General features: G+C 47.6%; 8 protein-coding genes across 8 annotated transcripts in view; 3 read left to right on the top strand and 5 right to left on the bottom strand.

Annotated features, from left to right (window-relative positions):
- Positions 1 to 94: 94 nt before the first annotated feature.
- MCYG_04830 (conserved hypothetical protein) lies at positions 95 to 1,344 on the bottom strand (the record flags this gene model as incomplete). The annotated part of the gene is made up of 4 exons (XM_002847047.1): positions 95 to 694; positions 856 to 1,024; positions 1,078 to 1,213; positions 1,326 to 1,344. The coding sequence occupies 4 exons, from the start codon at positions 1,342 to 1,344 to the stop codon at positions 95 to 97; spliced, it is 924 nt and encodes a 307-aa protein (XP_002847093.1).
- A 702-nt stretch (positions 1,345 to 2,046) lies between these two features.
- MCYG_04829 (conserved hypothetical protein) lies at positions 2,047 to 2,631 on the top strand (the record flags this gene model as incomplete). The annotated part of the gene is made up of 1 exon (XM_002847046.1): positions 2,047 to 2,631. The coding sequence occupies one exon, from the start codon at positions 2,047 to 2,049 to the stop codon at positions 2,629 to 2,631; it is 585 nt and encodes a 194-aa protein (XP_002847092.1).
- Positions 2,632 to 2,857: 226 nt separating this feature from the next.
- Positions 2,858 to 4,795, bottom strand: MCYG_04828 (T-complex protein 1 subunit gamma; the record flags this gene model as incomplete). The annotated part of the gene is made up of 6 exons (XM_002847045.1): positions 2,858 to 2,944; positions 2,998 to 3,635; positions 3,700 to 4,290; positions 4,355 to 4,563; positions 4,636 to 4,702; positions 4,771 to 4,795. The coding sequence occupies 6 exons, from the start codon at positions 4,793 to 4,795 to the stop codon at positions 2,858 to 2,860; spliced, it is 1,617 nt and encodes a 538-aa protein (XP_002847091.1).
- A 344-nt stretch (positions 4,796 to 5,139) lies between these two features.
- On the bottom strand, positions 5,140 to 6,374 carry MCYG_04827 (conserved hypothetical protein; the record flags this gene model as incomplete). Its single annotated transcript, XM_002847044.1, has 2 exons — positions 5,140 to 6,022; positions 6,358 to 6,374. The coding sequence occupies 2 exons, from the start codon at positions 6,372 to 6,374 to the stop codon at positions 5,140 to 5,142; spliced, it is 900 nt and encodes a 299-aa protein (XP_002847090.1).
- Positions 6,375 to 7,191: 817 nt separating this feature from the next.
- Positions 7,192 to 8,049, bottom strand: MCYG_04826 (uncharacterized protein; the record flags this gene model as incomplete). Its single annotated transcript, XM_002847043.1, has 5 exons — positions 7,192 to 7,418; positions 7,554 to 7,647; positions 7,783 to 7,817; positions 7,866 to 7,957; positions 8,027 to 8,049. The coding sequence occupies 5 exons, from the start codon at positions 8,047 to 8,049 to the stop codon at positions 7,192 to 7,194; spliced, it is 471 nt and encodes a 156-aa protein (XP_002847089.1).
- A 1,061-nt stretch (positions 8,050 to 9,110) lies between these two features.
- Positions 9,111 to 10,688, top strand: MCYG_04825 (mitochondrial chaperone BCS1; the record flags this gene model as incomplete). The annotated part of the gene is made up of 2 exons (XM_002847042.1): positions 9,111 to 9,284; positions 9,354 to 10,688. The coding sequence occupies 2 exons, from the start codon at positions 9,111 to 9,113 to the stop codon at positions 10,686 to 10,688; spliced, it is 1,509 nt and encodes a 502-aa protein (XP_002847088.1).
- A 1,441-nt stretch (positions 10,689 to 12,129) lies between these two features.
- MCYG_04824 (conserved hypothetical protein) lies at positions 12,130 to 14,149 on the top strand (the record flags this gene model as incomplete). The annotated part of the gene is made up of 2 exons (XM_002847041.1): positions 12,130 to 12,707; positions 12,775 to 14,149. The coding sequence occupies 2 exons, from the start codon at positions 12,130 to 12,132 to the stop codon at positions 14,147 to 14,149; spliced, it is 1,953 nt and encodes a 650-aa protein (XP_002847087.1).
- Positions 14,150 to 14,614: 465 nt separating this feature from the next.
- MCYG_04823 (GTPase-activating protein gyp3) overlaps positions 14,615 to 15,958 on the bottom strand; it is a gene marked incomplete at both ends in the record, with an annotated part of 2,364 nt that continues 1,020 nt past the window's right edge. The window contains one exon of the mRNA XM_002847040.1: positions 14,615 to 15,955. Coding sequence (XP_002847086.1) covers positions 14,615 to 15,955 — 1,341 coding nt within the window. The remainder of the gene's footprint in view (positions 15,956 to 15,958) is intronic.

The raw sequence follows: 15,958 nt of genomic DNA, 5'->3' as shown, positions 1-15,958 counted from the left end.
TTGCATCAGACAGGCCTGGAGAGTGATGCGATGGGTTTATTAAACTAGTATACACAGTTAAAACACCGGGAGAAGCAAAGATGGATGGAGGATCTTAGCTGGCTGCGGTTCTCGAGCGTGAAGCTCTACCACTTGTTCGACGGGCTGGTGCGTCCTTGTCCGCCGTCTGTTTCGATGCCTTTGCAGCTGGCTTCTTCTTCTCCTTCTCTGCCACTTTCTTCTCTGTATCTTTCTTATCCTTCTTCTCTGGTGCTTTTTTATCCTTCTTCTCCTTCGTTTCCTTCTTCTCTTTCGTGTCCTTGTCCTTCTTCTCTGCCACCTTCTTCTCCTTCTCTGTATCTTTCTTCTTCTTCTCTACCACTTTCTTCTCCTTCTTCTCTACCACCTTCTCTACTTTCTTTTCTTCTTTGGCTCCCTTCTTCTCTTTGGTTCCCATCGTCTCCTTCTCGCCCTTCGCCTTCTTAGCCTTCTTCTTTCCTTCAGACGGCTCATCCTCAACTTCTTCCTCTTCCTTTGGTTCAGCCTTCTCCGCTTTAAACTTCTTAGAAGTCACTTTGGAACTGGATTTGGCCTTTTTAGCAGCTGGCTTTTCATCTTCGGCATCATCTTCAGCCTTCCTTTTGGCTTGTTGCCGTTTGGATGCCTTTTTGGTCTTGTCATCCTTCTTTTCCTCCTCATCATCGACATCATCCTTCTGCTCAAGAGTAAGCATATAGATCCGTAGAAGCAGGGATATAGTCAAGTCTACCTTCTTAGATGCTCTCACTCGAAACCCGGTTTTTCCAGGTCGGTTCATCTCAACATCCTGATAACCTGTTAATAAAAGTGGTTTTCATACTGGACGGGCAAACTTACTCCTCTCCAGTCCTCATCATCAACATGGCCTTGCTCCACGGCATCTGCGACCTTCTTCTGGCTCTCGGCTGGGATCTCGTCGTAGCCATCCAGAAGCGTCATGTCACGGTCACCATTCTCATCCACGATTTCCTGGATACTTGCAATTTGCCTTGGAGTCACACATCCCCTAGGCGTTACTGATTAGATATATATATAAACGGGAGAAGGTAGCGATCATACCAATGTTTCCACGCCCAACTTTGGAACTGCTCAGTATCAACGAATGTGCCCAGTCTCAGCTCCCCCTTAAGAATCTTCTCCTTTTTCTCCTGGCACTCTTTATTCTTGCAACCAGCTCTGCCGGTGCTGGCAAGCTCTGGTAGATTGATATAAATATTAGCAGCGCTTCCAGCTTCGCGTCAAGAGCGCGTTCCTCGTAAAATAATGCCTGCTCAGCCAACATGTACAAAACGACAGTATCTACTTACCAATACGATAGGTTGGCATCTTGGTCAACCGCTATAGAACGAGAAACTAGATAGTAGACAGCGACAAGGCGAAGAGTGAAAGCGCGTAAGCTGGTTGAAAAGGCGTGAGGTTGCTTTGTGGTTGGAAACCAACAAGTTAACAAATAATATCACCAAACCCTTGCGAATATTACACTGCTCGCCTATTTTATTTTATTTAATATTAACGACTAGAAATATCAGTAGGGTCTTACATTGTATAGAATCGATATTTTCTTCATGTAAAATATTATATTGACATTCCTAGTTATCTCTAAACGCTGAGTCTATAATGGCTACGGGTTATACACTGCGTATAGGTTATCCCGTTCATGTGCATAAATTTAGACAGCTGATAGTAACCCGATAGTTCATAGTATAAAACTACACTCGATCAAGCTCAAGTTCATAATTTATCAAGATGTTCAAATATAGAAAAGACCAAACTGATATTTTGTTAACATCACGTGATATAAATTCGAAAAATCGTCCACGAGTTCATCGAGTCCAACTTCAACTTCATTCAAACCAGGAGAAGACAGAGGGATTACACGGAAGCTACGAAATAGTCTTACGGGGACATTTTGATACGACTGCAAAAGCCCCTTTTGGACGTACTATTGGTAGTTCGCATATACGAATAACCACAAGGCAGCAGAAGTCCTCAACAGATACCAAAATCAGAACAATAGACGCAAGAGCAATGTCAGAGCCGATCCCAGAATCCATTCCTACAAGCCATGATCCTCGCAGCAAACGCCCTGTCAAACGACGAGCCCTCACTCCCCTCTCAGAGCAAGCCAATGAAATAAAAACGCTCTTCAAAGACCCCTCAAAGGAGATCAGACTACCAGAGCCATCAAAACCAAAGACCCTTGCACCGCCCCCGGAGATAATCGCGAATGTCCAGGGATCCTCTGCTGGAGCAGGATCAGGGGAGTTCCACGTCTACAAGGCTAGCAGACGACGCGAATATGAGAGGATCAAGCTTATGGAGGAGGAGTTGAAGAAGGAGAAGGATGAGGAGGAGTTCAATAAGGCAAGGGAAGAAGCTAGGCGGAGGGATGAAGAGAAGACGGAGAGGAATAGGAGGAAGAGAGAGAAAAGGAAGAAAGGGAAGGGAAAGAAGGGGAAGAGTGGCGGGGAGGAGGGAGGGGATGATAATGCGGGTGATTTGGGAGTTGTTGATAATGGGGTTGCGAAGGGCAGTTCGACGGATCAGGGGATCAAGGCTGACGGGCATGAGAACGGCGAGGTTCCTGGTGTCATCATCCATGATGAGGATTGATTTATGGATATAGATGGCCAAAAAATGTAGTATACGAAGACAATATGATACCCGGCTAATTTCAGTGTAATTTTTGATACGGTTCATGCAATCAAATAGAATTATGCATGCGGCCAATTCATTTTTCTATCGCTTTTGATTTTTTTCCTTGTATTATGCCTTCATGATGACTTTATGTGCGAGGTTGACATACTATCCCCCAATCATGAAAAATAACCCAGGCCGCTTACTCCTCACCGCCTCCCATATTAGCAGCTTGGTTAAGGGATTTAGCACTACAGATGTCATCGACACGCAGGAGTAGGCATGCAGACTAAGATAATTAGTAACTTATGCCAGAGATGGAAAAGGGGGGAAGTATATTACCTCAATAGCGGTTTTGACGCTTTGTAGCTTTACAGCCTCAGGTTCCCAGACGCCGTACTCCTTCATGTCAACGAGCTTTCCGGTATCGCCGTCGATACCCCAGGTGTTGCGGCCTTCAACATGTTTGGCCCTCAAAGCAGTGAGGACCTGGATCGGGTTGGCACCGGCATTCTGGACCAGGGTTCGTGGTATGATCTCCATGGCATCGGCGACAGCCTTGTATGGCCATTGCTGGACGCCTTCAATAGACTTGGCTAGGTTGGCGAGTCTGACAGAGACCGCCATCTCGGTTGCACCTCCACCGGGGGATAGACGTGGGTGGTAAATAACATTCCTAGCCACAGACATGGCGTCTTGGAGGTTTCGTTCGACTTCGTTGAGAATGTCCTTGGACGGACCCCTAAGAATAATGCTACAGGCCTTCGGGTTCTTGCACTTTCTCAGGAAGGAGAAGTACTCATCGCCGATCTTTTCAATCTCAAAGAGACCGCACTGGGTTCCAACGTCGGATTCCTGTAAGTCATCGACACGGTTGACTATGGTAGCGCCGGTAGCGCGGGCGATACGGTTATTGTCCATCTTTCGGACACGTCTAAGAGCAGTAACGTTGTGTTTGACTAGGAAATGTTGTGCCAGATCTACTTGAAGTTAGCTATTAATCCAAGTATTAATCCACTTTATATGAGGAAGAGAATATCATACCAGAAACACCCTTTTCAGTGATGACTAAGTCAGGCTTAAGAGCGAGGATAGCATCACACATGCGCTTGACCTGCTCTTCTTCGATCTGTAAAATCTTATTCCAATCATCTTCCTTGCTGATTTCAATGTTGGTCTGCGATTCTCCCTTTTTATACTCCAGGGGACAATCAAGGAGAATAATTCTTGGGTTTTCTATCCGTCTTCGCATCTTGGGGTGGGTGATATCCTTATTGATGATGACACCGTCTATAACCTCACTGTCTTCGATCTGGCCGCCGGGAATCTTCTCAACACGCGCATATCGTTTAATATCCACTTCCTTCCTGCCGCTGCCGTTATCCAGAGATACGGTCCGTACCGCCTTCAGAGCTAGGCCGCACATGAGCTCTGACCAACGAGACACAAATTTGGTACCAATTGAAGACTGTATCAGGTTATACATGGCCTTGTCATCGTCCACCTCCACTGGCAGAGATATTTCCTCGATTATGGCAAGGGCGTCAGAAAGAGCTCGCTTGAAGGCAGAAATTATGATAACAGGGTGAATATTGCGTTCGAGCTGGGGAAGGGCATGCGCCAGAATTTCTCCGGCTAAGAGGGGGAACCGTTAGCACCAGATAAAGCTTGTAAGAGACCATCCTTAGCATGAAAATACCTAGTACGATAACAGTCGTGGTTCCATCACCAACTTCCTCGTCTTGTGTCCGGCTCAGCTCTATCATGCTCTTCGCGGCAGGGTGGGCGACCTCGATCTCTCGAAGAATTGCGTGCCCATCGTTGGTCAAGACAATGCCGCCCATGGGATCAAGTAGCATCTTAAGCATGGCTTTTGGGCCCAGACATGATCGGATAATATCAGCAACACTACAATGCATCTCCCCCCCTTTCTGTTTAGTCACCGTAACATATTGATAGAGGGGCTCGGAGGTCTCTCACGTTTTGGCAGCTGCGATATTTGACATCTGTGCCTTGCGGCCGACTTGTCTCCCTTCATTCTGGGTATCTTGAGTCTGGCATTAGTGAGGATACAAGCCAGATCGGCTGCTGAAGCCGTGGAGTTGTTGTACGTACTCATAACAACCACAGGAGCCTGCATTTTGGCGGCGGTGAAGCGAGGCCTCCTTCAAGTCGATTAATATAAGAATAAAGGGCGGAAGAGGTTCTATAGAGAAGTAAGACCGTAAATAGCTAAAGGGGGAGAAAGTAGCTCCTAAGCAGTACCTAAGAAGTTGTTCTGTTGGAGCTTTTCTCTCTTCATTATCAACTTTCATCTTTCGCTTTTTGCGTCTTCAAAGCTTCATGTGGGAGGGTTCCCGCCCTAGGCCGAAAGAAGACTAGCGTCGTGACTTCAAAAAACATCGAGAAAAGACAACATTCTATAGCAATTGACAACTACACCAGATACCCGCAAATACAATGCTAATAACATCAGCGTTGTTATCACACCCGCTGTAGGATGAACATGTTTTCAGTGAAGTCGTTAGACCCCTCCTCGTCAAGACCTATATTCTCCACCCTCCGCTCCACGATTCGCAAGCCTGCCGCCCCAATGGCTGCCTCGATAGCGGCCTCGGAAAACCACCGTAAGGTCTGTGTGATCCGGTAGCACTCGATTTCCTTTTTCTCGCCGTTATCCTGTTGCTCGAAGACCTGTGCATCCTGGTGGTAAATGATGTGGTTCCCCCGGCACTCGCTCTTCTTCATTTCACTATAATACTGAATCCTGCGGAACTGTGCACTCGGGACGTCTGTCGGTGGTGGTAAAACCTCATCATCCATCCGGGCTTTGAGGTCATCACCCGGCCTGATCAAGAACCAGTTGAAAAGAGATATGTACGCTCGCCCCGTGTCTGGGGTGAGCACCTTGCCGATCTGCTGGAATAACTGCTCTAGCTGCCCATCCTCCACCATGTGTACGATGCTGCTGAGCGGGAACAGGAGGAGGTCAACTGTGGCATGTTCGCCCGCTAACACCGGTAGCTCATCGAGTGCCAGCGCATCGCCCAACACCCAGGTGATGGGAGGAGATATCCCAATTGTCTTGGATTCTAACTTGGCTGCCAGATCTAGCATGTTCTGCACGTTATCTAGACCGATCATTTGCATGTTGCCGGTGTCGAATAATGCATTTGCGAGGCATTTCAAGACACCGAGTATCACGCGGCCGGAGCCAGTACCGAGCTCGAGGAAGGTGAATTGACGGTTCGAAGCTATCTCTCTGTGCTTGGACACCATATCCATGAGTTCCTTTGCATATAAATCGACATCTGTCATGTGAGGCCCGGCCCACTGAAGTTCGTAAAGCTCTGCCAGGTAAGGCGAACTATAGAAATTGGATGTCTCTATAACCATTTTTTTTGTAATAGGAATTGAAAATAGATAAGAGGTCGGGGTAGAGCCCTGAAATGGATACAAAGACCAAGAAAGCGGTTAAAAGTAGCAGTTGTATATATTTGACGGTGCTCTTATATTACACTTATATACTTCGTCTACGTGGAGCACCTACTATGTAGTCGCGTATAAGTTATGCGACAACACGAGCCGAATTAGAGGAACTATCAGTGTTAGTCCAGCCCAGGTTAAAATATTCTAAAGATGACACTGCATTGAAGCGAATCAGCCTGCAAATGAAAAGAAAGGGGGAACGGCAGGATCTACCATATAGCGATAAGCATGATGAAAAGGGCTCCACACGTGGAAGACGTTGCACCAGTTACGAATACATACAGTGTACATGTGTCAATATGGGCGTGCTCGGGCTGAAGAAGGATTGACCGCAAGTATGGAGTCGAGAGCTATGGCCTCACAGAAGAGAGGCTGTGCCAGGACTGGCTGCTGGCTGGTGTTGGCTGTGATAGACAATTGCTGCTTCGATAACTTTGCAGTCTTACTCTATTGAGGACTGATCGCCATAAAAAATCAAGGACTGAGATCGGTTGTAAAAGGTTGTCCACTCTCTTAAAGTCAAGTCTCATTAAAGTACTCCGTATAGTCGCTGCTTGTGCCATGCGAGCCCGCAAAGTACAGCAACCAGGTGATACAAAGCACGCCCTCACACCGGTGTCGCCAGAGGAGGGCTGCCACAAGAATGTGCAGGGCAGAAGCCTTGTATATTGGCTGTAAGGCTAGGAATGGTGAGACTACGCTTCAATGGCTTTGTAGTGATCTGAGGACAGGCTTCTAGGCCGCAAATATGTAGATAGAGGTCAAAAAGACAAAGGCTGTTCGTTCCTTAGCTATTAAACCTTGGAATACCAGAGGAGCGCTCGCGCAATGCAGAGCAGGAAGAAGGCTTGTATAAGGCATGTAATGAGCTTGAATAGCCAGGTAGTGATCGGATAACAGGCATCTAGGCCATGAATATGTACATAGTAGGTGCTGTTTCGAAAAGTACATAGTAAAGGTTGTTCGTTCGAAAAGGAAGCTTTAGCTTATATAGTATATCAAAGCACGTGACTAATAATGTAAAATCACGTGTTAATATATCACGTGTCACTTTGAAGGCATGTTTTTACTTCTGATGTCTGCTTTGGATGAGACCAGACACAGAAGGGCTATACCCTTGGCCTTATTCCATCGGAATATAGGGCCTGAGCCCATTACCCCCAGCGCGGCAATGCCACCCAAGTTAGCACCGGCAACTTGCCGTTTTGGCACTGCCGGCGCCCTTGGTACAGGCATCCATTTTTCAACCATTCTAACAGCACCCCCCAGGCCTCCTATTATCTTGTCCGTGTCAGCTACACGGCAGTATTAAGCGGAAGACAGGGCATACATACTCTCCCCTGGGGTACGCCCCCATTGCAATTATAACAATATTGTGTGTTTTCTATTAACAGCCTTGTTATTCGTACCGAATGGCCTCCCTTGGATAGGTCGGGAGGACACTGAGGGAGAATGGTCCATACTGACCATTCTCCCTATACCATCGAAGGCATCACCGTTCTTCTAGTTCTTTTTTTTAGTCCCCTAGGTTGGGGAACATTTGGTCCGGTAATATTTAGCCAAAGAAAAGTTAAAGAACGGCGACCCGGACCAACCACATCCCCCAAGCCAGCTAATATTTAGCCAAAGAAGGCTAACAGAGGGTGGTTTATACCCATCACCCTCCCCCAAGCCTAGCTAATATTTAGCTAAGGAGGGCTAAGGGGAGGAGGATATCATACCGGATGCCCTCTCTAGAGGGAGGACACGGGTTCCTGGGTATCTTTTATACCGAACTTCGATACCCTTTATGTTGAAAGGCTTATAATATCCTCTATTCCTGTTTGGAAGCAAACACGTTAGCCACTTCACCTGCTGCCTCCCTTACAGACGTGTTTCTTACCGTTTCTTTGCAATAAACTGCATAAAACAGAGGAGCATTCTTCCATAAGGGTGGTTATATATATATAATGAGGTGTATATATGTCTGGTGAGTGTATATATATATATATAGGAGAGAAGTTGTTCTTTTGAAAATTTTTTGTTGTTGAAACAGAAAGACAGAAAGAGATATCCCGCCTGGGGTAAGACGTCAAAACAAACTAATCCAAACATGGACTCTCGGCAACACAGTCTGTGAAGACCCAAAATGGAAGGTCTTTTGAAGGATAAAGAAGTCCCATCTTATCCTGCTAAGGACTGAAAAGCCTGACATCAATTGAGAGAGTGTGTCTATGTTGCTTATTTCTCTACCTTTCCACCCACTGAGACTGGCAGAGGAGAAAATGTTCCTACGCTATAGGGGGCTGCTGGTATCCTCCATTCTAGCCAATATTACTAACATTGGAGGTTCGTCTGATTAGGTTGACCAATGTAAGTATGTTCAGGAACCATGCCCCCAAAAATACACCTTGAACAACTCAGACTCTATCCACCTGGAAGCCCAGAGTTCATTTGACCTGTGGGACTCGAGTACTGACATCACAATCTACGTGATATTCATCTTCCTAGTGGGGTGATGCTTGATGACGGTAGATTAACAGCAGTGTGTGACTTGTCATGTTCACCAACCTAGCGAATTTTCGGGTGTTCTCCATAATCTTTATATTGGGATTTCTATACCTGCATATCATATTCTTGGGCCCCTGTAAATGTAGGACGGGACAATCGATAGCACCAAAGTTTTATATAAGTTAGTGAATAATAATCGTATCTCTGACTCTAAAATAGTTCACTGTTATGGAGAAGGAATGCTTCTTTCCATGCTTTGTACGTACATAGCAAGACTACACCTTACCTTGGGTCCACGGGTATAAATATGATTACATAAGCAGTGAATCCCGCGGCATAAAAAAATTCCTTTCCGTCGAAGTATTACATAAGCATATATTAAAGCAGCGACGAATATCAAAAAAGCCGCAAGCTACGAAGTCGCAGTTTGAAAACTTCCAACGACATGAGATAAAGCTAGAGCTGTGCAAATACATATGTTGGGAAAAGATGCTGCGACAATTGCCTCCAGGTCAATGGAACCAAACGGAGCGGCGGCTGACCCAGCAAGTCCTGTGGCAGCAGCCAAGTTGAACTTGATTTCAGAAAATGCTATTCAATCCGATAAAGGGCTCTTTGCACAGCTTTCAGACAATCCATTTTTCACTGCTGTAAGTGCTGTAGAGGTCAGATCTGAGATGGCATTGTTATGCTGACCTTTCCTCTTGTCCAATTGATAGGGATTTGGCTTAGCGGGTTTAGGAGCCGGCCTCACCCTTGCGCAGCGTGGAATTCGACATGGAGCCATACTCCTGCGCAGACGGATGCTAGTTGACGTCGAGATTAGTATAAAGGATGACTCTTATCCATGGTTTCTGAACTGGATGACGCTCTACCAACGCTCACAGCTTACGAACCAAACCGCCCGCGGGCAGGCCCAGACAAGTTTTATGAACTCTCTGTTAAACAGGATTACACCCGGCATGCGTCACTTGTCCATACAAACCGAGAAAGTCGAACACGCCAATGGAGCGATTCATACGCATTTCGCTCTCATACCGGGGCCCGGAAAGCATATACTCCGCTATAAGAACGCTTTTATATTCGTGAATCGCGTCCGTGAAGCCAAATCACGCGACCTGCAGACTGGACGGCCATGGGAGACAGTGACGCTTACCACGCTATATTCACAAAGGCACATCTTTGAGGATTTATTCAAGGAGGCACACGAGTACGCGGTGAAGACGCATGAGGGGAAAACGGTCATTTACAATTCTTGGGGAGCAGAGTGGCGTCCGTTTGGTCATCCTCGGCGGAAGAGGCCATTGGACTCCGTCATCTTGGATGCTGGGGTGAAAGAGAGGATTGTGGCCGATGTAAAGGACTTCTTCTCAAGTGGAGCATGGTACCATGACCGCGGCATCCCTTACAGGCGTGGCTACCTCCTCCATGGCCCTCCGGGTACCGGCAAGAGCTCCTTTATCCAAGCGCTTGCCGGCGAATTAGACTACGACATCGCCGTTCTCAACCTTAGCGAGAGAGGGCTGACGGATGACCGGTTGAATCACCTGCTCACCATAATCCCAGCACGTACTCTGGTACTATTGGAGGATGTGGATGCTGCCTTTAGCTCACGGCGCGTACAGTCTGATGAGGATGGATACCGGGGTGCGAACGTCACCTTCTCCGGCCTGCTCAATGCACTCGACGGCGTTGCGAGTGCGGAGGAGCGCATAATCTTCCTCACCACCAACCATGTCGACAAGCTTGATGAAGCTCTAGTGCGGCCCGGCCGAGTGGACATGACCGTTCGTCTTGGCGAAGCCACTCGATACCAGGTGTCTCAGCTCTGGGATAGATTCTACGGAGAGCTCGACCAGTCTAGCGTGTATAAGAAGGTATTTCTCGACCGGTTAACGGAGCTCGGTATAGTCGAAGACGAAGATGGCCAGAAGCGTGACCGCGCTATGGCAACTAGCGCCGCCGCCCTTCAAGGCCTGTTTTTGTATAACAAGGGAAACATGGACGGTGCCATCTCGATGATAGAAGGCCTGGTTAACCGTGATGCCGCATAGAAGTTCTCCCCCTTCACGTGTACCATAGAACTAGAATACATGTACTTCCGTACAACCCTTGTGACACACCTCCGCACCGCATGAAAAACCCAAGGGACCTACGGGCGGCTACGCGTCGATATTCTCCTCCAACCAACCCCCAGCCATCAGCCCTGAAGAAAACAACCCTGGGCCAATATGTGTACTATGAATGGTTTCTCTGCAACCGCCCCTTATCACGTGATCAACTTAAAAATGTTTAATGCCGTTTGTGGGTCTTTTCTTCGAAGCCTCAATATCAAAAAGAAAAAAACATCCGACCGCATGTCTCAATCAGCATAGGCTCTCTTGTGCGCTGAGATACTATTATTACATCTACAATAAGCAATAAGCAGACTCGAAGGGTCTCGCTGTTCCATCGAGGGCTACACTAGTCCTTCTAGTGCCCTCTCAGCACCGCATTGGTCGCGCCGATCTCCTGTCCTCTCCAAGCGCCTGGTTCGTGACGGGGATGCAGGGGGCCTCGCCAATAGATGGACTGGTCACATCTTCTGCACCATGGCCTGCCAATAGGTACAGCGGCTACCCATTCCTTCCCTGTATGGAGCAAATCGGAAGAAGCCAATCTTGAATAACCCAGCACGAATCTGGAATGGCTTCATGCACGGTGATTCAGCCGATCCAAAAAGTTGTCCCCAAAAAACCTCCTCGTTAGCAAATGCGGAGGCCCATTCAGTCCATTCAGACACTTGATGTGTGGCGTGGAGAGAAAAGGGAATTATTCATGGTGTGGGTGCTAAAAAACTTCAGCGGTAAATTGTTGCACCGCCTGCGCTGATCATCCTAGTTGGCCATATCCCGTCAACCAGGGAGGCTGTGGTCGTTTTTGTGCTCTGTACGATAGATAATATGTGATCCGCCGTTTTCACAATGCGGGGACCTACTTTTTCTTCCTCTACTCTTTATCTCTGAAAGGAGAGAAGCTGCTTTGTCTCCCCGGTTTCCTTCTGTCTTCCCCTTTCGTTCCCGGTTTCTTTTGCTCACCGAAAATCCTGAATCCGCTTCGTGCATCGCATATCCAGCAGACATACCTGGATTCTTGACGTTGGCCTGACCGTCCTTTGTACGCATTAAAATGTCTGATTTCCCACAGGGACAATTCCAATTGTTTCCAGCAATGCAGACTTCGAGTAAAACAGGGCACAGTAGCGGTAATGCTGCTATGCGTACACACCGCCCCAGAAGAACCAAATCTCCTCGAATGGCACCGGTTCTAGAAGACACAAAAGTGGGCGGTCAGACTGAGGCTGTGATCTTGCGGATAATCGAAGATACAAATACTATTATACCATCTCAAACTACACATATTGAGTCACACTTTCCGAATAACACGCCTTCTCGAGAGGATAAAATTTTTGTCTTTCCACAGCCTCAGAGGAGAGTGTCTCCGTCGCCTTCAACAATGTCGACATCAACCATGTCAAGATCGCCGGAAGGCCAGTCACCAATCTCGCGGCACAATGGAAATGGGAATTCCCAACATAAATTTGCTGTCTTTCCTCCTCCAAGGTCGTCTACCCCGAACAGGTCCAAGTCTACGGCATCATCGTCACGTAAAAAGGCCAAGACAGTCAATTCTACCAACTCACAGAGTGACTCTCCAGTATGGTCATCCTCTTCGCCTTCTGAGAGCGAACTGCGCGAAACAGCTAACTCACGGGGGCGGGATGCTCCATCCTTTCCTCCGCCACCGCCTCCTCCAATGAGATCTATATTTCCTCGATATAACCATGGCCTGCCTTTAAACCAACAAAAATATTATGCCAATGCAGGGTCACCTAGGAGTAGCTCGGATCAAGCACCATCACGAGTAGATTATGGGTCTCTTTCTCCTCCAGCACACTCTTGTGCTGGCTCGTCATTATCGTCCCACGATGGTGTTGTTATTGCTGCAGTGGAAGCTCTGGAAAAGTTATGGGGTGCTACTTGTGGTGAGAACTCTGGATTTGATACCAACACATTTCATATGAATATCAGAAGGTAAGCATTAAATCCATAGCCCTGAAATTTTTTGTCTATTATCTTTTTTCAGCTAATACTCGGTTAGAATGGATTCATTTACGTATAACATCGGCGCCGGTTCTGTGCCTTTCTACACACTCAAGACCGACACAATTAGTGATTTTGAACTACATAAAACGCATCCAACCAAACCAAATACCAAATCACCGATCGTAACGCTCAGCCTTGATCATATCCAAAACCGTACTAGCGCTACAATTTCGATATTTCCAAAGCTTGCAGAGATTTTAGCAAGAGAACAGTCATTAGAACGAGCAAGGCAAAATCAATTATCGCCTGCACAAGCCATGGAAGTCGAAAATGATGCAGTGAGCCAAATAAGGGCGAAAGAAACGTGTCTTTTCGAGTGGCAGGATGCCCAAACCCGGTATAAGCTACATTACCAGGCTATGATGAGTTCCTCTCCACATACTCCTGGAAGTAGCCCCCTGTCAACTCGGTCGAGTGCGCCCATAGGTTTAATCAACGCATCAGTATCGAACTCGCTGCCTTCCTACGGAGGACCATCATATGGCCCCACGATTCTTCTATCTGCCCCTAGCGACGGGTCATCATCAAGGAATACCGACACACCATTGGTAGCTGTAGACTTGGAACACATGACACTTACCATCTTTGCAAACGACATTCTCTCTACAGTACCGTCCTTGCACAGCATCGATACACTAGTTGCTGCCATCCTTACCGTAACTATTTCAAACGAAACTACCAAACAAGTCCTTGAAAACATCGATATCTACGCTCCGAAACCCGAAGAGTTCCCCGACCCATATCGACCACCAACTCCAAACCCGGCCACTATCCTTGCGAACCACAACATTACCAACAGCAATGACAATGTCAGTGCCAGTGCCAATGCCCAAAACAAGCGTTCCGCTCCCGGAGAAGAATCTCGCTATTTCACACCAACGGGAAAACAAATATTCACCACCCAAGCTGAACGCGAAGAGTTCGAACAGGAGGCAGAACTAATGTCTCAGATCAAACAAAAAGGGAAGAAGGCGAAGAGAAACCCGTCAAAATCATCCTTCACCTCGTCATGGACATGGCCTTGGAAGAGGGAACCTGAAGTCGAAGAAATAGACCTGGAAGCTGGTATTGGTAGAACCCCCAAGGCAGCAGCTGTAAAGCAGCAGGGGGAAACGGAAGGGACTCCAACAACCAAGCAGAAGAAGAAGAATCCCGCCCTTGTGGTTGAAGGGATTGATGTTGAGCGCTATGGACGCTATGCGGATGGTACGCCGCGTGCAGGGGAGAAATTACCAGGGCCAACCCGCGCTGCGCTGCGGGCGTTATTCTGGGTTTTCTCTCTGGTAATGTGGTGTCTTACTGCGTGTGTGAAGGCCCTGGCCTGGATGCTTGTTAGCCTCTCACAGTGCGGAAGTAGCAAAAAGGGTTGATATTTTTCGTTTCTTTTCAGTTATATAGACGAGTTATAGAATAACGCGATACGATTTACGGAACTTTCCATATATTCCAAGTATCAAAGTAATATTTTCAAGTTCTAACCGTACATTACACTAGGATAGAGTGATGTGGGTTGTATATTCTTTTCTATTTGCTTATACCCGAGAGGCTTGGTGCAGGTCTATAGGTACAATGTAGTTTATGTACGTGCGTTGTAGGTAGAGTAGGTACCTAGGTCAGTAGCTCGGTAGAGCGCTATGTAAGACATAAAAGAGATAGAATGGCTAAGGCTGGTTGATGTATGCGAAAAGCAAAGAGAAAAAAACGCCGGTACCATGATGATCATCAAGAAAGGATATGCATATGCAAAAAAAAGAGGGTATGATTTAATCCAGGGCTAGCAAAAGAAGTAAAAAAAAAGAATCCCGAACGATGGTGAGAACGTTGATAGTTCGATGTTATTGTTTAAAGCTCTTGAAGCTCCTCCAGGCACTGGGTGAAGGGGTGTTTGCTCCCGTGCTCGGCCGCCCGTTAGGGTCGGTCTTGAATTTCTTTGGTCCAGCCAAATGAGATAATCGGTCTTTTCCCTCTCGGATAGCGGTTCGTCTTGCCTGGCGCAGGTTCTCCACACGGGCTTGTGACAGCTTAAAACGGCGTGCGAAACAATCCATCATCAGCTCGTTGGGGTCGATCATCCGTTTAGGCGCCGTCTGCACTACCTGGAAGATCTCCATGGGATCGCCGAGGGACACGATCTGTTTCTGGTTCATGCGAAAGATGGATAACGCGACGCGGAAAAAGGTACGGGAGCCTTCGTAGAATAACACGTCCCAGACGCGTAGGGTAGTTTCGAAGGGCAAGGTGCTAATGAACATGGACATTAGCCAGTTTGTGAGGCCGAGAGTGATATCTGGAAGGCGAGTAGAGGTGTTTAAGCCTGGAGGTTTCGTTTTGGAGGTTGTAGGTACGGTGCTGACGACTTTTGTATAGACAGATGGTAGGGCTTCCTTGAGGGCGACCATTAGGATCCAGAGGTCTGCGTTGGCTCCCTCGAGGCTGATCTCGTGAGTGCCCGGGAAGAAGGTGGAAGTGATGATGTGGAGGAGCCAGAAGGCCTTTTCCTCGGGCAGGAAGAGGATGAGGAATCCGGCTATAAAGTTGAGCGACTGAGTATATCCGATATTAGAATTATGTAGGGAAAATGCATATAATACACGACGAAGAGATTGAATGATGGGGGTGTCGGGGGAGGCAGAGTTGTATTTGAGATTGCTGCTACCGCTGGAAAGGTCTTCGGCCGAATCAGGCTTGTAGTGGATGTTGTCTGGGAACGTTCGATGGAGATCCCGCTCAATGTGTTCCTTGTCGTCGTTCATCGGGCTTCGAAGGGCAGTCTCTACAAGACGTTTGTAGAGGCCCGGGTTTCGACGTATATAGTCGTATCCGCCGGCATACCAGAACCACGCCGCTCCACGGCACTCTGGCGGTATGCCCTTCCTGATGTATTTCTTGAGTTTGGCGGACCGGATGGGAAAGGTGGTAGGAACTGCTTCGTCGATGCCGCTCGATCTCAGCAGCGCATACCATTTCTCGCTCCTTACTTTCTGATATTCAGAGTACGATTCATACCAGGAGTCGTACTGCTCGATGGTCACGTGCGTGGTAGCTTTCCTGAATCCATACTGGTCTCGCGTCTTTGTCGGCGCCAACAGAGGCGGTGGATCAGAATGTGTCGATGTTTCGATGATGATGGGCGGAGGCGAGAGAGACGAGGGCGGAGGCGATGGGAGCGCCGTGAGCTG

The sequence above is a fragment of the Microsporum canis genome, genomic scaffold, assembly GCF_000151145.1.
Source record: "Microsporum canis CBS 113480 supercont1.4 genomic scaffold, whole genome shotgun sequence".
NCBI lineage: Eukaryota > Fungi > Ascomycota > Eurotiomycetes > Onygenales > Arthrodermataceae > Microsporum > Microsporum canis.
This window is presented reverse-complemented; position numbering and strand designations above follow the sequence as displayed.